This window comes from Glycine soja, chromosome 8, assembly GCF_004193775.1.
Source record: "Glycine soja cultivar W05 chromosome 8, ASM419377v2, whole genome shotgun sequence".
NCBI lineage: Eukaryota > Viridiplantae > Streptophyta > Magnoliopsida > Fabales > Fabaceae > Glycine > Glycine soja.
In genome coordinates, this window is record NC_041009.1 from 2511389 (window position 1) to 2532580 (window position 21192).

The 21192-nt window shown below is 33.0% G+C and overlaps 2 protein-coding genes across 4 annotated transcripts; one reads left to right on the top strand and one right to left on the bottom strand.

Annotated features, from left to right (window-relative positions):
* Positions 1 to 871: 871 nt before the first annotated feature.
* On the bottom strand, positions 872 to 20337 carry LOC114421135 (AP-4 complex subunit sigma-like). 3 transcript variants are annotated; one of them, XM_028386946.1, is made up of 5 exons: positions 20142 to 20337; positions 19432 to 19518; positions 19008 to 19076; positions 18758 to 18915; positions 872 to 1115 (listed from the first exon to the last, which is right to left on the bottom strand). In XM_028386946.1, exons 1-4 carry the CDS (start codon positions 20280 to 20282, stop codon positions 18781 to 18783), a joined length of 432 nt encoding a protein of 143 aa, XP_028242747.1. In that variant the 5' UTR covers positions 20283 to 20337; the 3' UTR covers positions 872 to 1115; positions 18758 to 18780. The 3 variants fall into 3 exon arrangements, with proteins under 3 accessions (XP_028242747.1, XP_028242746.1, XP_028242745.1); XM_028386945.1 differs by having other exon boundaries at positions 872 to 1123; XM_028386944.1 differs by lacking the exon at positions 872 to 1115 and having other exon boundaries at positions 18570 to 18915; positions 20142 to 20336.
* Positions 6714 to 17437, top strand: LOC114421134. Its single transcript, XM_028386942.1, has 22 exons — positions 6714 to 7823; positions 8999 to 9114; positions 9275 to 9483; positions 10257 to 10376; positions 10676 to 10804; positions 10894 to 11019; positions 11473 to 11525; positions 11618 to 11717; positions 11808 to 11925; positions 12039 to 12248; positions 12352 to 12682; positions 13354 to 13447; positions 13681 to 13789; positions 13923 to 14194; positions 14287 to 14414; positions 14566 to 14800; positions 15426 to 15614; positions 15701 to 15990; positions 16075 to 16255; positions 16327 to 16569; positions 16791 to 16873; positions 16976 to 17437. Exons 1-22 carry the CDS (start codon positions 7006 to 7008, stop codon positions 17121 to 17123), a joined length of 4302 nt encoding a protein of 1433 aa, XP_028242743.1. The 5' UTR covers positions 6714 to 7005; the 3' UTR covers positions 17124 to 17437.
* Positions 20338 to 21192: the final 855 nt, after the last annotated feature.

Genomic DNA, 21192 nt, shown 5'->3' on the forward strand with positions numbered 1-21192 from the left:
TAACCACCATAAATTAAAAGAAACAAAATTTTCATTGTTTGAAAAGAATAAAAATAAAATTAGATATTCAATTTAGGAAAAGTCATGATGTAAAACTGGGGTCAAGATTATGCGCAGACACTAGGCATTATTTTGGGAAGATTCATAATTTTTTTTTACATAGGAATAAACTTTTTTAATCATTTAAATATGAGTAGGGATGTATATTGATGAATTTGGGTTTATCATTATAATCCAATTCAATTAAATTTATATGAGTTCTTTTGGATTGATTTTTCAAAAAAATAATTTAAAATTCAAATCAAACCAATCCATTTGTAAATGGATTTAGTTCATAAGTTAAAATATTTAAATTTTTTATTAACCTATGTCACACCATTCCGGTGTAATATAAATGGTGTAATATGAGTTCTTACATTGTCAAGATACATTAATTCTTAAAAAATAAGGGACTCTCACTCTTAGTTATTAATAGTAATTAATTTTTTAAATTTAAAATATATAATATATAAATAACAATTTAATACAAACTAACATGTTAACATACTTAATTAGTGGGTCAACGGGTCTGAATATTAAAATCTATACTCAATTCAATATTGAACGACTTTGAATAGATTTGATTCAAATACAAAAATATATAATCCAAACTATTTAGGTCAATTTGGATTCACATGTCATCTGTACACCTAAACACCCCTAAATATGAAATATGTTTTTTTTTTTAATTCTTACAAATTTAAATTTATTTTATTAGTCCCTTGAATTAAAAAATATTTTTTTGTCCTTCCTTCACGGCTTAACGTGGCAATAATATTTTACCATCCAAATATTTTTTTAAAAAAATTAATCTTAAAATATAATTTCTAACGACTATAAAAACCGACGTAAAGAAGATTAAATAATAAAAACATGAGTGCCTCTGTACCTAAAAATCCATTCTTCATAAACCCCTAAGCTCCAAATCAGAACGTAAAAGTTAAAAACCCTCACGCACAAAAAGAAAACGAACAAAAACAGAATAAGGCAAAATCTGGGCCTATTGATTTCTCCGTTGGCGAGAAGAATTCAATCCCAAAATCCAAATAGCCAGAACTCCTTTTCTGCATCAGCACCTGCAAGTCTTCAACCCCGAGAGTTGTTTAAAGCATCCAAAACTCAGTTTTACATGAATCAACATAACATTAGTCTAAATTTGCTTGATTTCAAAAAATAGATTTACTCTACTAATTCAGAAAAAAAAATTGAAAAACCAAAATTACACGGAGAAGGGATTTTCAAAATGATGTGGTTTTCCTGGCAAGGCAATGGGAAATGGGCTTGACCACGCCAGCCGGATGGCCCATAATTGCTAAATTCTCTAAAAAGACATTAAATAGTGGGATAGATAATAGGGCTTGCCTTATTTGGACAGGCTTATTACCTTTCAAACCGGCCTTTATAGATTTGTACATTTTGTATTTAGGGAGATGCTATTGGCCCCTTCAAGAATTGCTATCGGTCCTACCAACTTTTAAGACTCATGAAAAAGGTCATTTTGTCCCTCACTTCAAACCCACCACAAACTCTCTCTTTCCCCTTCCCTTTTACTGCACCCCAACTTTCCTTATTCCACTCAAAAAATCTATAACTTATAAGTTAACAATGTTAGCTTCAATTGGATGAAAAAAATAGTATATTGAAATATTTTTAAAAATTAAAGGATTTGATTAAACTTTTCAAAAATAAAAATAACTCAATTGAGCATTTTGAAATAATAAAGGGACGAAATTAATAATTAAGCTCCACATTTTATTGGTTGTAAGTGAATTGGCAAATGGTTAGTGGTGAAAATGGGTTAGACTCGATTAAATCTTATGAAAGACTCAACTAACCTATTTTATATTTTATAACCCAAGTCTAAACCTAGGTTTAGCCTTTTTAAAAGTCTGACGGACTTGTTAACTCATTTAAATGGTCTGCTCCATATTAAGAAGTATAACAAATATTAATTTTTAAACAAAGACAAAGATTTACATTAAAAACAATAAAACAATTTTAAACCAAACAAAATATGAATAAAATTTGCCCACAAACATTATGTATGTCATATTATCAAAGTTTTTTAAGTCTCACCAAAAGGAAATAATTCATATTTTTGTTACCCATCAATGCTTATACGAATTAATTTATTTCAAATATTAATTGAAATGATCCATATCGACCTGACTAAATAGGTTTTTCTTGAACATGTGACTTTGACCTATTTAACTAAACATTTGTTATATCCACTTCCCTTTTTTTTTCTAAGTACACTACCCTTCCCTTTTTTTCAAAAGTCAAATTACCTAAATGACTTTTTTCTTTCAAAACCTCACGTCAGAGACACTCCCCTCTCTCTGTAAAGTTTTTTTTTTTATCTGTACTGCAAGCCCTCTTAAATCCTAGCACATTGGGTTTTGATTTGAAACCACAACCAACGATCTCAAAACCCTTCTCATCAATTTTCCCTCCTTCCTTCTTTTGTCGATCAAGGTATTAAAAATTTACCTAAACATAATTCCATTATATTGAGACTTTGATCATAAAAAAAATACATCACGATTGAAACTGTGAGAAATCAGCAAAGTAAGGTGCATTCTGAAATGTATTTTCCAAAATATAAAATCTCTGAAAATATTAAAGAAAGTAATTTTTAGAATATAACAACTGTATTTCATAAAGTAGTTTCCAAAATAATTTTAGAGATTTTTTATTCCCAAATGTACTTTCTAGAATATAAAATACAATGTCCCAGAAACTACAGTTAGGAATTTAAAAATAAACACGTTTTTGAAAAACCATTGTATTGGATGTTCACAATGATGTTACAGGTCGTTAGAGAGGAAGAAGGAGAATAGGCAAAGGAGTTAAGTTTTCCCTATTCAGTATTCACAATGTGTTTTGGTGAGCAATTAGAGAATTCACGATATGACGACGTATATGATGAATGAAATTGGGATGAACAACTTACAGGTGGTGCAGATAAGAAGCTAAGGTGGAAGAAGTTATTTGTCTCGTTGAATTGAGAAGCTTCGTTGGTGGTGGTTTCAAATTGAAACCCAACGTGCTAGGGTTTAAGAGGGATTGTAACAGGCACAAAATAATATTACAAAAAGGGATGAGAATAAATACACAGCAAAAATATATTTCTGGTATTTAATATATTTTTATTATATAAGATGAGTGTGAAAAAATATACAATAAAAATATATTTTTATTATATATTTTATACAACCGAATTACATATCCGTTATATATTTTTTATTCTCCTATAAAAATAAAAATATGTTTTTGTTAAAAGAGTATTTTGAGAATAGTTTTTTTTTAGAATAAATTACATAAATCTTTTCTGAGATTTGACAAAATTACAAAAGTCTCTCCTGCATTTTTAACCCCTGCAACCCCCCTAAATGTTTACTAAAAATTACAATGTGTCCCCTCTCTATTTAACACCGTTAATATGTTGACAGAATCATGTGCTTCTCTCCTGACTTCTAATTAATTTATTTTCCTAAAATGCCTGTGCCAGTAGGCAGTTAGATGTAACCATGCTAGATTTGTTTATTTGTGCACATCTTAATTTTACAACTTCCCACATAATTAACCTAGCTATAATTAACTTAAAAAAACTAGCTATAACTAATAAGAAAATTTTCAGTAAAATATGATTTTGTACAGCAAATATGATCTCTACAGTAAGAGCAAAGTTTTAGTTGATGCACCACGCTGTGATAGTTATAAATACAGCTAACAGAGGGATGTTTGTTATCGCACTTATCTTATAAATAATCCAAGTGGGTATCAAATGCATTAGCATTTCAAAACGGGATTGGTTTGACTGGTTGAAGAAAACGATCACCATCCATGACTTCAACAAATTGTAATTTTTAACCATTAAAGTATTTTTTATTATTATTATTGGATTAAACAATTCATTTGAGAATATTCTTATTAAAATTGGAGACCATGATTGAGATTATCATGATGAAAAATAAATCTTATTATAATTATAATTTTTCTTTATTATAACATTATAGATGTCTTTTTCTTTTTTTATTTCATTTAATAAATGTATATGTATATTATATTTTATTAAGTTAATTATTTAATATTTTAATGTTATTATTTATGCTACAGATTTTAAAAATGAGACCTTTTGTAGTTATGTAGTCTTAGAATTAACAGTTACTTATATTTTTTTAAAAAAGTGACTGTCACAAAAAATATTATGAAAAAAGTGTATTATACATTGATTGAAATTATTTAATAAAAAAATATTCAATAAGGATTTTTAATTTAATAGTTAGAAATAAAATTATTGAACGAAATAACTTACAAAGACTTACACACACAATATTCATAAAAAAAATCTCATTGCAAATCTAAATTTGAACAGCAAAAAAAAAAACTCAGTAAATGTGTGGTGTCATGGTGTGGGCTCCAAGTAGCAATTCTGTTGATGAACTTAATTTCTCACATTTTATTTTATTATCTAACTAACTTGTTTACACTTTCAAATGAAAACTTATCAATATTTGACTTTAAGTAAGTGAAAATATTTATGAATACATAGTTTAATTAGCTTTTAATATCCAATTTTTTTTTCTTTTATTAGGAAATTCACCTAGTAGAATAATTCAATTTCAATTAAATATTTACAGTTTTAAAACTAACTCATCAAGGACCCGTTTGGGGTATTTTTAATTTTAAGTTTCATATTTTTTAAAAATGACGACTGGCTTTTAATTTTTGGTTTAAAAAATAATTTAAAAATCATTTCAATTTTATTTTTGTCAAACAAATGAAAGAGACTCAAAATAAAAATTTTAATAAATGGAGAACTCAAATTAAAAAAATATATTAAGAATCCATAATAAAATTCGATAATTTTCCAGGAATCTTAAAATTAAAGCCATGAAAAAAAAAACTTAAAACTTAAAAGTATAAAATTTGTATGAATGAAGTCAGAATCATTTATTACTTAGGAGGAATTTGCATATGAGAAAAAAAAAATCCCCCAAAACTTGAAGGTTATTTTTGTAATTTTAAATGTACTAAACACCAATATTTAGTAATAACACATGCAAATAAAATACCATTTAATTACGTTTCTATAATTCTGGTAGTACCTAATTCACAAATAGTTGCATTAATTTCTTAAATTAAAATTTGAAAAATTAATTATTTAAAATATCTTATAAAAGGTTTTCTTGAGATTTTAATACTTTGAAAATTTACTAATTTAATCATTTTTATTTATAATAAAAACTAAAATAATTGTTTTCGGTAGGTGAGTTTTGAGAATTAATGAGTTTTTAATAGCCACTATTTATTTTGTATATTCAATATTTGAATTTCAAATTTAAATATTTTTTCAGATTATCAAAGCTATTTATTAAGTGAACTTTTTGTTAAGAGACAAGCTATTTTTTTATGTAACAGTAATATAAAATAAATTGTTATCCAAATATATATATAGAGGCTTCAAATGAGAATAATTTTCTTATGTGAGAATGAGAACGATCATTCTCTTATGTTAGATTAAAATTAAAATATTTTAAATTTAAATTAAAGTCTTATTTAAATTATAAAATCTTTATAAGATTTACCTGATACAAAATAAAATATTTTAAATATTTAATTTTCATCAGGATTAGTAGTACGACTATCGCCACGATCGTTATCATGATCACTACAACATGATTATCACTGCTGCAACATAGCCTAGTACCTGAAACAATGATTATGTTTGACAACCCATTTTAGATTTATTTACTAGCTAAAGAAACTTGTTTAACTATTTGATAAATAATTTTTTTAAGTAACTTTTAGTGTTTTTTTAACACTAGTTTCTAGTTTTTTTATATTTTATTCTCTTTTAATTCTTAAAATATTAGGTTTGTCTAATTGACTCCAAGTAAAATATAGTATTAAATAACTCCATCTTAAATAACCAATAAAATTTAGACAATTGTTTTATTATAAAATTCTATTATTAATGTTATAACTGTCATCTTTAACTTATTAAAAAAATAAAAAAAAATCATTGTTCTAATTTCATCTCTGTTCAATTTGAATATCAAAATAGAAACTATTGGTATAAGCCAATGGGTTAGGTCCACTTAATTTTTGTTAATCTTTCCCTTTTTAATAATTTTATACTTTTTTATTTGAATTTCTTTATTGACTATATTCTAATGAAATTCTATGATTTCTGTTTATTACAAATAGAAACTTGTTTCAAATATCAACAATTTTTCTATTCTTCCTTAAAATAGAGATACTACTACTTTGTTTATGGAAAAAAAAAATCCCTTGTCGAAATTGAAGAAATACACCTATACCTAACAACATTAAGTAAATGTTCATAATTATAATTATTTTATTTCTATCTTTCCATATATAACCAAAGAATGAAAAAATTCTTCAAGAGTCTTAGATCCCATAAATGCATGATAAATACCGCCAAAGTTCAATACTACAGAGAAAATTAAGTGAAATATTCTAGACATTAAGTATATATTAGTATAATTATAATTAATAATTTTTAGTAACCAATACTAAACTTTGACCCTTTTTGAAGTCAACCATTGAAAAGAAAGAGTGGCATGGGCCGGGCTGATGGTTTGACTGGGAGCCCAAGGCATTTGAATAACGTGAGAAGGAAGAAAAGAGTCAACCGAAGAAGTAGCGAAGGAGAGATGTGCACGTGCCGTACGTGCGTGTTCAGTTGAGGCCTTTCTGCTGCTGCGTTCCCTCTTTCTTCTTCCGCTAACTTGACTTCCTCTTCTTCTCTACACTACACTTTCTTTTTTACTTTTCCTTTTCATCATATTATATATATTATTACAGTTTTCTTCTTCAGCGCTAAGTTTCCTATTTCCTCATTCCAATTCACCATTTCACTTCCTCTTTCCCAAAACCCCCAAACCCTATTCTCTTTGCAATCAACAACTCCTCTGTGATGACTTTGCCTCCTTTTTAATGGCTCACACTCTTCACAGACCCTTTTCATTCTCTTTTTCCATACTATTATTATACTTCACTTTCTCCTTCGCTTCGCACCATGGATTCTCGATCCTCGATTCCGATTTCGACGCGCTCTACGCCGACTACACGCCTCCGTCTCCTCCTCCGCCTCCTCCGCTGCCTCACCCGCCCTCCCTCACGTGCCAGGAGGGTCTCAACGGGACCGGCTCCCTGGCCACCACGTGCGATCTCAATTCGAGCCTAATTTTCAGCAGCGACGTGTACATTGAAGGGAGCGGAAGCTTGAACATACTTCCCGGCGTGAATTTGAGTTGCCCCGTGTCCGGCTGCGTGATTTTTATTAACGTAAGTATCGAATTCAGTTTGCAGAGTGGTGCGGCGATAGTTGCAGGGACGGTGCTCGTGGCTTCGCGGAATGCCACCTTGTTTGGCGGTTCGGTGATAAACGTGACCGGATTGGCCGGGGCGCCACCGGCGCAGACCAGTGGGACGCCGTCGGGAACGCAGGGGGCGGGCGGAGGGCACGGCGGGAGAGGTGCCACGTGTGTTTCGGATAATACAAAGCTTCCGGACGATGTGTGGGGTGGGGATGCGTATTCTTGGTCGTCGTTGGATGAGCCGTGGAGTTATGGGAGTAAGGGTGGGACGACTAGTAAAGAGGAGAAGTATGGTGGGGAAGGAGGTGGGAGGATTAAGTTTGAAGTTTTGGATTCCATTGATGTGTCTGGGGATCTCTTGGCAAATGGAGGGGATGGAGGGATGAAGGGTGGAGGAGGTTCTGGTGGCAGCATTTTTGTTAAAGCTCATAGAATGTAATGTATCGTGTCTTCTTCCCTTGAATCTTATTGTTGCTTTTGTTATTTGAGTTTTGTGATGATATTGTGCTAGGTAGTTAGTATCGCTCTAGAATTATGAATGAATGTGTTATAGAGAAGGTTGAGGTTGCGTCAATTGTAGAAAAAATTGTTAGATTTTGGCTTACGTGGTTTGAGCTTGTGTGGGGAGGATTTGTAGAATCTTTCTATTAGGGGAATAGATCAAATGCAGGGTAGCCTAGTCACTAGAGACAGAGGGAGGCTAGGAAAAAACTATAGGCAAAACTATTAAGAAGGATTTTGAGGTCAATAGTTTGTCTATAGACGAGATCTATGATAGAATATCAATTGATCTGTGTAGCTGATCTCACCTAATAATAGAAAAGGTTTGGCTGTTGTTTGTAGTCAGTATCACTGTCAGTACATGACCTCATAGTATGCTGTTGTAGCTTGTACTTGTTTTTGCTGAAATACATGTATAGAAGATTGATGGAGTCTCTTGATTTTAATGCTTTTTATTTCTTGTTTGTGGTGTGGAATGTTAAAGAATGTTTGCAGAATGGTGTAGTGATAGTTGAGGTTGCATGAATGGTACAAAAAATGGTAAAATTTCAGCTTAGTTGATTTGGACACGTGTGAAGATTTGTGGAATCCCCCAATTAAGGGAATAGATCAGACACAAGGTAGCCTAATCACTAGAGGCAGAGGGAGTCTAAGCAGAACTATAGGCAGAATTATTACGAAGGATTTAGAGGTCAATGGTTTGTCTATACTCTACAGACGTGATCTATGATAGAATATTATGGTGTTGATTGATTCTTGTAGCTAACCTCACCTAATGGGAAAAGGCTTGGCTGTTGTTGTTAGTATTTAGTGTCACTGTTAATTAGTACACGATCTCATAGTATGCTGTTATAGCTGTTACTTGGTTTTGCTGAAGTATGTCTAAATAAGATTTGATTTTACTGCTTTGTATTTCTTGTGTGTGGTGTGGAATGTTAGAGAATGTTTGCATAGTGATAGCATGCAATTGAGTACTCCAACTTGCAAAAACTAAACTAACATTGCATCACCTTCGTGAGCTTCAATTATTCACTATTACTCTGTGTAACTTCAGATTGCTTGGTCTAATAAAATAGTTTGTAACTAACCATGTCCTCTGCCAAGTGCAGGACTGGAACTGGCACAATCAGTGCCACTGGAGCTGGTGGGTTTGCTGGCGGTGGAGGAGGAAGAGTTTCAATTAATGTCTTCAGCAGACATGACAGTACAAAATTCTTCATTCATGGTGTGATATGATGATTACTGTTTTAAAGATGCAATATTCTTGACATCCATATCACTTTCATTTTAATTTTAGAGTAAAACTTTTGTTCTAATAGCCTGACAAATTATTTAAGATAAATAAGTACATACATCCTACATAAAGCTTGTTGTGTTTCTTGCAGGAGGAATTAGTCTTGGATGTTCCGGCAACGCTGGTGCTGCAGGGACATATTATGATGCTGTTCCTCGGAGTCTTACCATTTGCAATCATAACTTGTCTACTCAAACTGATACCCTTCTGTTAGAGTTTCCTAAAGTGCCACTTTGGACAAATGTTTATGTCCAGAATCAGGCCAAAGCATTGTTTCCTTTATATTGGAGCCGTGTTCAGGTGATTTAAATACTGGAATGAGATGTATTAATGATAGGAAAAGGAAGAAGAATCTTTTCGAAGAGAAAAGTGATAAATAAGATGAGAAAAGTGATAAATAAGATGAGAAAACTCTTTATAAACATATTGAGAAGAAGACCTGGCTAATAATTTGTTGGGAACCAAGAATTCAAAATGAGAAAGAAAAGAAAGGACTTTGTTGACTAGTGAGAAAAGAACAGAAAATAGGAGAGAAAACTCTCCTCCAAGGGTTTCCCCTTCACAAAGAATATCTCTTTTCACAAAGAGTTAATGCTCAATCTACAAATGATAAGATCCCCCTCTCTCCTATCCTTCTTCCCCAATTTATATCTAATAAACCCCTCAAACTAACTAATCAATATCCAACTGTAGTAACTAACTGATTAATAGTCTAACCATCTTAACTAACTTTCCCTTCTCCTTATATCCTAACATAATTACTGTTGGAACTTCTAATAAATTTTGTAGTTTTTTTTAAGATACTTGATTTGGATAGCTGCATATTTTCCCTTTTTACTTGGCCAATGTTTTATAACTTTTCTGTTGGGGAAAATTTATTTCAAATAATTACCAGGAATTGATAGACAATAGACATAGCAAATTTGATATATTTAGTTACTATCAGAACTTCTAAAGGAAGTTTAGATTGCTTCATTTGGAGGGCTTTGTATTGTGTTTTTTAATGCCATCTTTTGTATCTTCTCAATTGAGATTTGAAGGATAGCCAAAATACCATTTTTATTAACTTGCAGGTTGGTGGACTAATTCGCTTGACTTTTGGTGCTGCTTTAAGCTTTGGGCTTGCTCATTATGGTTCCTCAGAGTTTGAGTTAATGGCCGAAGAGCTTCTGATGAGTGACTCTGTAGTCAAGGCAAGTAGAACTATTATACTTTCTTAGAACAATTGTATTTTTTCACTTGGGTTCTGGTGTTTTCACATGCTGCTTGCTTCCACTTTTGACTTGCTAGGTGTAAATTAAAAAAAAAAAACTGTTGGTATTAAGTTTACTATTTATTTCCCGCTCTTATCCAATTTTTATCAGAAACCATATCCTACAAACTAAATCTAAAAGTTTATTGGTTTAGTATTTATATGAGATGGTTATTTTATGGGACTAATAAGGTCTTCCCATTCATGATCTTTTACCCTTCTTTTTGTTTTTTAAATTAGATATATGGAGCTCTTCGTATGTCTGTCAAGATTCACCTGATGTTGAATTCCAAGATGCTTATAGATGCCAATGGTGATCGAATTGTTGCAACATCCTTACTTGAAGCTAGCAACTTAGTCGTTCTCAAGGTTGTTACCCTTTGCATTTTTCTTGTTTCCAGCAGAACTATAATTTGTATTGCTTACTCTGAGATGCTAAATCATGTGTTGGTGATCAGGATTCATCTGTTATTCATTCTAATGCAAATTTGGGAGTTCACGGGCAAGGATTTTTGAACTTGTCTGGAGCTGGAAACTTGATTGAAGCACAACATCTGATTTTGTCATTGTTTTATAGTATCAATGTAAGTCGAAGTCTCATATTCTTATATTGCTGTTTATATGTTTTACTGTTTCTTTAGAACCATTTAAGCGACTATTGAAGAATGTTCATCTTTCTCTATGTTGGCTTGATATATATGCACACTTGATATGTTAGCTGGGATAGTCACGTGGTTCACTTTGATGCACACATTTGCCGTTGTAATATCCATCAACTACCCTTTTTAATTTAAATATTTTTACCATGTTAAGAGCAAAGAAGATTGAATTTGATAAATTTGTAGTAAAGAAATCTCTGCCCTTTTGGCACATACAACAATTGACATGCATAACTTAAGTATTGTCTTCTCGTTCCTTGTATATTTATGCGACTTCCAATTTTGAAATTCTTAAAATTGATTTCTTGACCTTTAAACTGTGTAAATGTATTACTATTTCTGTGCTAATGCATTAACTATCATCTTTGAAATGCAAAGGTTGGACCTGGATCTGTTCTAAGAGGACCGTTAGAGGCTTCTGGTGATGATATGTAAGTTTATGCAGTGCATGTTAAGAAAGCTTTGGTGTGCATTTCTTTATTTGGTTTAATATTTCCTTTTGTGTTATTATGTAAAATGGTAGGACTCCACAACTCTACTGTGAAGTTGAAAATTGTCCTGTGGAATTGCTTCATCCACCTGAAGATTGTAATGTGAATTCATCACTGGCTTTCACTCTTCAGGTTTTTCTTTACCCCAATAAAAATTTAAATCCTTATATTGGTCAGATCTCTGTGTAAAAGAAAATAATTTGTATTGGGTTTCTACTGCAGATATGTCGGGTTGAAGATGTTATTGTTGAAGGCACCATAACTGGCTCTGTTGTGCACTTTCACTGGATTAGAAATATAGACGTCTCTTATTCAGGAGTAATCAGTGTGTCTGGGCTGGGTATTGTCATTTCCTCTAAATACTCTGCTCCCTACTGAATCTCATACATCACCTGATAGCTTGCATTATGTTATGATGGTCTATTAAATTGTTGTTATTTGAACCATTTGCAGGTTGTACTGGTGGGTTAGGTAGGGCAAGGTATTTTGAAAATGGTATTGGTGGTGGAGGAGGACATGGAGGATATGGTGGGGATGGATATTACAATGGCAATTTCATTGAAGGTGGTTCCACATATGGGGATGTTGATTTGCCGTGTGAACTTGGTAGTGGCAGTGGAAATAATAGCCTAGCTGGTGCAACTGCAGGTGGTGGCATCATTGGTAAGATCTGACTTATAATTTAGTTGTGACAGAACAAATATTGTTACTCAACATTCTTTGGTGAAAAAGGTAATTTTATGTTATTATTTTTTCTTTTTGACAGTGATGGGTTCACTGGAGCACTCACTGTCAAGTTTGACTTTGAATGGCTCACTTAGAGCTGATGGAGAAAGCTTTGGGGATGACCCAAGAGGGAAGGATGGTGGGATTACTTCAAGCATTGGTCCTGGTGGCGGTTCCGGCGGAACTGTTCTTTTGTTTATTCAGACTTTGGCACTTGGTGACTCTTCTATAATCTCAACTGCTGGAGGACAAGGTAGTCCTAGCGGTGGTGGGGGTGGAGGTGGCGGAAGGGTTCACTTGCATTGGTCTAATATTCCAGTTGGAGATGAATATGTCCCTTTGGCAAGTGTAAAGGGAAGCATTATCACTGGGTTGGTATATTACAAAGTATACTTATAATCTGCATTTGTTTTAAGCATCTGTGACTGAAGAGTCGTTTGATTTGCCCAGTTTATGGATTGTCTGATTCTTAAGAGTTAAAAGCAAGTTCGTGACTATTGAATATGATTTGCTTTGGCTCATGGCTTATGGCTTCTTGGATAAAGCCAACTGGTCCCTCACTGGAGACCAGTACTAATGTTACTCTTTCTAGATAAATTCATGTATGCTTGAATATGTTACACTGTAGGAGAAACCAGGATTTTTCTTTTGGGTGGGGGATTGGGGTTGTAAATTTGTAATCATGTAATTACATAGTTGTCTGCAGTTGCTCCTTAAATTAACTTACAAGGTTTGTGATTTTGTAATCTAAAAGTTATGCTTTGGGGTTAGTTTGGGCAGTCTGGCAGATCAGTAGATTTTTTTTTTTTTTAAATTTCAATTCTAGTGATTATCTCCGGGAAGCTTTGACTGTGTTCATATCTTAAATATATCATCCAGCAGGCCCTGACCACACCTTTCAACTCTTTTTGGTTTTGGTTTTGGTGTTTTTTAGCTAGTGTAAGTCATGTGCATGGGCATGGATTTGTGCTTGCATGTGTGCATGTGCATTAAGTTTCATCTATCTGGACCGGTTTGATTGAGTTTTTATTTCTGATTACAGAGGAGGATTTGGTGGAGGTCAGGGTCTTCCTGGAAAAAATGGATCTATCAGTGGAACTGCTTGTCCCAGAGGGCTTTATGGTATCTTTTGTGAGGTAGATGAACAATCATCCTTCAGAATTTTCAGTAACTATTTGTGTACTGGAATGGGATTTAAAGGATTAGGTGGCTCAACATGATGAACTTTAGTTCATTGTGATCGTTTCTGTTACTCATATTATTTCATCATTATGATCTGTTAATTCCTGTTTTTATAATTGAGATGAAGTTTTGAAGATCAACTTCTATGTTGCTTTGACTCAGTTGCTTGCATTTAACTGTGTTGCAGGAATGCCCTGTTGGTACTTATAAAAATGTCAGTGGGTCTGATAGAGCTCTTTGTCATGATTGCCCACCTGACAAGCTTCCGCATCGTGCCATATATATTTCTGTTCGAGGTATTTTAAATAATTAGTTTGCTTTTATCACTCCTGATGGGAAGAGTAAAAGCTAAGTTATTTATGTGTGCATTTACTTAAAAATTTATTGCATGAGTTTTACTTGATTGGATTCCTATTTCCTTTTCAAAAGGTGGTGTGGCAGAGACTCCTTGTCCATACAAGTGCATATCTGATAGATATCACATGCCAAACTGTCATACAGCTTTTGAAGAGTTGGTGTACACTTTTGGTGGGCCATGGCTCTTTGGTCTTCTACTCTTAGGTCTTCTTGTCCTGCTTGCTCTAGTTCTCAGTGTTGCACGAATGAAATATGTGGCTGGCGATGATTTACCAGCTGTTACGCCTGCTCGAAATGACACTCGACTGAATCACTCTTTTCCTTTTCTTGAATCACTGAATGAGGTCCATAACTAACTTCCTTGTGAATTTCAGGGATACTCATTACCTTTGGAATGTTACAATCAAATTTAACTTTGAATTTTGTGAGCTTTCAGATTATGGAAACAAACAGAAGTGAGGAATCTCCGAGTCATGTGCACAGGTTGTATTTCCAGGGCCCAAATACATTCAGTGAACCTTGGCATCTACCTCATTGTCCTCCAGAGCAAGTAAAAGATATTGTGTATGCCTCTTTTTCCTTAAAATATAGTTGATCCTCATCTAGTGTCAATATATTTAGTATTTTAGTTATGTACACCCTGCAAGAGGATTTCAGTTAATGTTAACATTAAAATTGACCTTTTAACTATTAAGTATATGACTTCATATTGCAGATATGAAGATGCCTTCAATAGATTTGTGGATGACATCAATAGTTTAGCTACTTATCACTGGTGGGAAGGGTCTATTTACAGTATCCTTTGCATCATTGCATATCCCCTAGCTTGGTCATGGCTTCAAATGTGTCGGAGAAAGAAATTACAGAAACTTAGAGAATTTGTTCGATCAGAGTATGACCATGCATGCTTGCGTTCTTGCCGTTCACGAGCACTTTATGAAGGGCTGAAGGTACTTAAGAGTTAATTTTATGAATTTGTTCCTTACCCTAATTGGGGCTCTTGGCATACTAAATTTATGTCTCAGCTCATTCATTACTGCCCTACTGAACTAAATTTACATTATGCTTCATATTATTTAAAATATATGTAATAAGCTAAACATGGTTTCGTAGATACCAGTGGCCCGGTGATAGAACTGGATTAGAATATAGGAAAGTGCAGAGTTTATAGACAGAAACCTCTTGTCCCTGGATCTGTATCAACTAGATACAATATCAGAGATGAGGGGAATGTGGATACGCAAATTGTACAACACTCTTCTAGCCTTCTTGGAGTTTGAGTCTTTGAGGATCAGAGCTTTCCCTCCCAAATTCCACTACAAAACCGAAACACTCCTCACTATCATTTTTTTTCTCTAGCCAATGGTTCCAACTAACTACTGTTAATACTGGTGGCGGGGGGGGGGGGGGGGGGGGGGGTCTGTTTTCTTTGATGGACCTTTTTTCTTGGTTGGTTTTAACATGCTACATTTTGATTCTTCTTTTTTTTTTTTGCTTTATTCTTTCACTCTACCAAATGTAGGGACTATCATTTATTAGAATCATTCAATGGTTACTTACTCTATCTTGCTACAGGTAGGTGCAACATCTGATCTGATGCTGGCATATCTGGATTTCTTCCTTGGTGGGGATGAGAAAAGACCTGATCTGCCTCCTCGTCTTTATCAAAGATTTCCCATGTCTATAATTTTTGGGGGAGATGGAAGTTACATGAGTCCATTCTCTCTTCATAGTGATAATATTCTTACTAGCATCATGAGTCAGGTTTGCTCAACTCAAAATTTAGCCTTTTTTGTGAAATCCTGGATGTTTAATATGTTCACTGATTTTTATGTTTGTCTGCTTTCTAGTCTGTTCCACCAACTATATGGTATCGATTAGTGGCTGGTCTTAATGCTCAACTACGATTGGTTCGCCGTGGACATCTAAAAATAACTTTTGGCCCTGTTATCAGCTGGCTTGATGTATATGCAAACCCTAAGTTGGCTACGTATGGTGTATGTGTTGATCTTGCATGGTTTCAGCCTACAGCCTCTGGATATTGCCAATTTGGACTTGTGGTATATGCTACTGAGAATGAAAGCATGTCCTCATCATGCGAAGGTTATGATGATTCAAGAATAACTGAAAAGCAGACATGGTAATGCTAACTTATTATTTGTTTTGTTGATTATTTTATGAATTTAAATTTACTTTCTAAGTTTCTATGCTTTGTTATGTGCAGTTTACTTTCCAGTCCCAGAAATCCAGTGCATCACATTAGAAGCAATGAACACCTGATGATGCCTAGAAGGATGTCTGGTGGGATATTACATGCCAAAAGCCTTAGAACACTTAAAGAGAAGAAAACTTCATACTATCCGTTTGCTTTTATCATTTATAATACAAAGCCCATCGGTCATCAGGTATTAAAATATTTCCTTTGTCAACTGTATGTTAACCTCAAATGTTTTCTTACTCTCTTGTATTATTGCAGGATCTAGTTGGTCTGGTTATCTCTATAATACTCCTGGGAGATTTTATCTTAGTATTGCTCACCTTGCTTCAGATGTACTCGCTGTCACTGTTGAGCTTCTTCTTAGTTTTATTTGTCCTTCCTCTTGGTGTCCTTTTTCCATTTCCATCTGGAATCAGCGCCTTGTTTAGTCAAGGACCCAGGAGATCAGCTGGGCTTGCTCGACTGTATGCTTTGTGGAATCTAATGTCCCTAGTCAACGTTGTAAGTTGTGCTAAAGCTGTACTTGTTTAGTTGTTTTAAACTAATGTGGCGCAATAGTTACAAGCGTAACCATTGTTGAATTATTTAGTTTACCTGCCTACTTTCTAGTATGCAGTACTTAGTTTTTCATTGTATTTCAGTTTCTTTTTTCAAAGTGGGGTCGAATAAGCTCCCAAATATTTGTTTTAACTTTTAACAGTAAAATGGGTCTCTTGAAACAGGTAGTTGCCTTCTTTTGTGGATTTATACATTATACAGCTCGTTCACATAAGCTTTCCAACTTTCAATCCTGGAATTTTAGTATGTAAGTAGCTTTTACCATTTTTTCATAATTGTAGCAGATAATCAAAATTGATGCCGCAGATTTATTTACTGTCACTATTTGACAACCTTCTGTTATCTGCAGGGATGAAAGTGAATGGTGGATACTTCCTTCTGGTCTGGCCCTCTGCAAAATCATTCAAGCGCGTCTTGTTGATTGTCATGTGGCTAACCAGGAAATACAAGATCCCTCATTGTATAGCAGTGACACTAACGTCTTCTGGAATTCTTGAAAGTTTTACTTTTTTGGTCTCATTATTTTCCTTTTTTTTTTTGGAATTTATTAAAGTGTAGAGCTTAAATGGGTGGGAGCAGTCACGTTAAGTGGCATTGTGTATAAATTGTATAATGTTAGGAAAGGTTCGGTAAAATGTGTCGTGTGGAGTGCGTTGATTATATTGTCTGCTTGATGATCATCCGTTACTATAGTTGCACAATTTTTAGGCACTACAGATGTACAATTGATATAAGAATTTGAGGCCTTTTAGCTTTTCTGTAAAGGATGGCGATTCTGTTAATATATTTATCTGACGTATACTGATTAAAATTTCTTGGTCTCTATTATCTCATGACGCGATATACCTAAGCAGTGGAAGTAGCTAAAGACGGTAAGCGTTTTAAAAACATCCATGCAACTAGGAGAAGCGGAGATGAAAAATAAGGGGAAACTTGGTTGCAGCTTAGAGCAAAGGGTCACAAGCGGCGTACATTACTATTGGTGAATAGTAAAAAGAAAATTAGGAACTTGTAAAATGAAAATTGTTCAAACTTGATTTATTTATTAAAACGAGTCAAAGTTCAAGCTTGAATTTATCTTGTACAAAAATATGAAGCTTAAGCTTGACTAGAAGATGAAGTCAAAATATAAGCAAAATATTTTATAAGTCGATAGAACTAAGAAATGAAAAATATAGCGACGGAGATGATAGAAGTATCAAGGTAATAAATGAGATATTTGCAAGCTAGTAATGCTGAGCCTTGAACTTAAGTAATTGTAATAGTCCTACTTAATTTCAAGCTTGAACTTTTTTGTTTACTTAACAAACAAGATTGAAACATTAGTAAAGTTGAATTGGAATAATTGATGAATAGGTCAATTCATTTACGTCCTCCTTTCTCCAGCTTTCACAAAACAATGAAAGATACTTGAAAAACAATTCATATATGAACAGTTGTAGTCTACTTGCCATAGTAATTTAAACGAAAAAATTCCTCATCAGGATGAGATGTTTCATGAAGAAATTGTTGGTAATAGAGGGATCTATTATTATGCTAGAGATAGACAGGTAACAGGAAAACAATTCCGTCCAACTTTCAGCTAGCTGAAGCAAGTAAGCAACTTCTGAATTGGTCATTGTGCTAGGTTAGGAGATAGCTAGCAAAAGAAAAACCTTCTGTGCCATTTATAATTTCAACTAATATACGATTGCTTCCACGAAATCTTCAATATAAAATAAAACTAAAGAGTTCAACCCCAGCAACAACTAACAACTTACAAGGGATTGGAGCATTTCTTATTCAACAACTGGAAATTCCTTTTGAGATCCATTCCACAAAATTTAAGCATTATGATATTAGATAGCCACATGTTACAGCTCATGGTCGACTGCACCAAGTCCTTATGGCCAGAAGATGAGATTTATTGTTTTTACTATTAAGAGTATTGAGATCACACCAAGTACCATGAAAGATTTTTTACCCTTTAAGCACATACATCAATAGTCAATTCACTTTTGAGAAAAATAAAATGAATTAAGATCTTTGGTGTTTTATAGATAAAGAAAATTGGAGATTAACTGCGGTGGTTTATTCACTTTATCTTATACTTTAAGTAATTGCAGAGAGCCAATAATAATATAGAAATTACCAGGAATACTTGTTTTATTTCTCTTAAGAAGTTTTATCCAGCAGCTGATTGGAGACAGAATATTTGCTTTGCTTGTCTCCACAATGCAACCATTCATGACCATTTCCTCCAGCATAAAATGTACTTTTTCTAAATGAAACATCATATCTAGCTACACACTGCAAATTTAAGTAGACAAGAAATGTAAAATCAATGTTTGGTGGAAGGAATTGAAAAGAAAAGACATTTAGAAAGTATGGCAGGGACTTACCACATTGCCAGGGTGTCGATCCATTGTTTCGACTAAAAGATGGATAAATTCCAAAATAGCAAGCTCGCTCTGCAAAATTATCCACGGAAGATAGAATGAACAGTCAAGCAGAAGTAGGTTTTCAAATGATACTTATTTTATGAAAAAAGGGATACATTTAAAACTTTGTTGAAGGGCATATGTTTAACTTCAAGTTTTTAGATTTACAACGGAAACATCTTATATTTCTTTAGTTTTCATTTCGGTCTAAGAGACAGTTCACATTTGAAGAGTGAAGACATGAGCACTAAGCTAAGATCAAAGCTATACTATTTCAGAGTTACTAAGCATTTAATATTTTAGATTATCTGCCTGTTTCAACTAATTCATTGTCTTTTTATGAATCAATTCAGAATGAGACATATTAAAAAATAATTTGATTTACCTCGTCAACATCAACTCCAACCAAGAAAAACACAGATGCATAGCGTCTATACACAATTCCGTAATTGCGGTGCTCAACAAATGAACACTGTCCATAACGAAAAATGCATCAGCTACAACTATGTAAATCAATTATTATCAGTGATCAACAACAACATCAAGATGCCTCAACTGGGATAAACTGACAACAAAGTCTCGTGATAGAAATGGATAACGTAACGGAGCAATTCTTGTGTGATTACAATAAAGTTTAAGAGTGCACGCATACTTTATCATCTTTTCAGTATTATTTTAATCCATCACTTGTTTTTTTTATTTTATTCATTATCCCCTTAGGCACTATGCATGAAGATATAACAAATACTAATAACCAATAAACCATTTCTCTGGAAAGTTTAATATACTTGTACAACGTGCCTCTTTGAAAAGTAAGCCCAGTAGTTAACCTACACCAGGTGATCTTTGCATACTACTTTTGAATTAGGTGCAAACATTCAAAATCTAAAAAGAAAAAGAAAAAGAATTTAATTAGAACAGACTGAGAAAAAAAGAATTATACCGCCATCTGATCATATATTTGTCATATATAATAAAATTTGATTGCCTCAAAAGTTATATTATTTGTAATTAGTTAATAGTGTAAAAAAAATTATATTAAAAAGAGAGGTATATTTGGAAAGGGAAAGTTGAGATTGGAGAAGGTTTAATTACCTGGTTGTCATTACGGGCGAGGCATTTATGAAGGATTTTGCCTTCAAGGGCTTGGCTTTCTTGGATGATGAGGTGCTCATAATACTGTGCAAGTCGAGTCTGACCTTGCTTGTTCACCATTAACATCAATCTCATCCCCATTCAGTTTCGATCCACACGCATCCAACTCTCTTTTATTCAAGAATCAATCAATGTTGCATTTAATTAAGTGATCAATACATTTTTGTTTTGTTTTGTTTAACCATATTATTTTAATATGCATACTTTTTTCTACCTTAGACCCGACCATCATCCTTTCACGAGGAAAAAATAATGAATTAAAAATGTAAAAAATACATATCATTAATATTTTTCTTTTCACTAATGTTTTTTTTGGACAAATTCACTAATTTATTTAGTATGGAAAAGTGACATTTCCATTATTTCATTAAGACTCGTTTGATTTAAAGATCAACGAAAATATGAAATTCATTTTAAACTGTTGAATATAATTTGCATTTTTTTACATCACCATAAGTAAGAACACGTTAATTCACGGGCTGTAATATGCATAAATAATCTAAGACTTAAATGATCATCTAGTGTAAAATGGGATAAAACACTTTTACGTTATATTGCCTAATAATAATTTATTATTAATATAACTTTTAAAGTAAAGGTAAATGATTATTTTTATCCTTAGATGTGTAGAGTGCTAACAAATTCGTCTTCAAATAATAAAAATTTAAATTTTAGTCCGTGAAAGTATAAAAAAATATGACAAATTCATTCATCAGTTCACTTTCATCCGTTATTGTTAATAAAAGAGCAGATGATGAATTTGTCATGCTCTACACATGACTATTTACCAAAAATACATTTTAATCTTTATCTTTCCCTTTGTTAATCGTTAACCGGGTAACATTACAATAAACACTTAAAAAATACGAAAATAAGTATAAGTTAGAACAAGCATAATAACAAACATAATATTGATTAATAAATATAGTTTGTCTGTTACTCTAAATTTCTATCGTGATAACATTAGATAGTAACAAAATTCAGTTGGGTC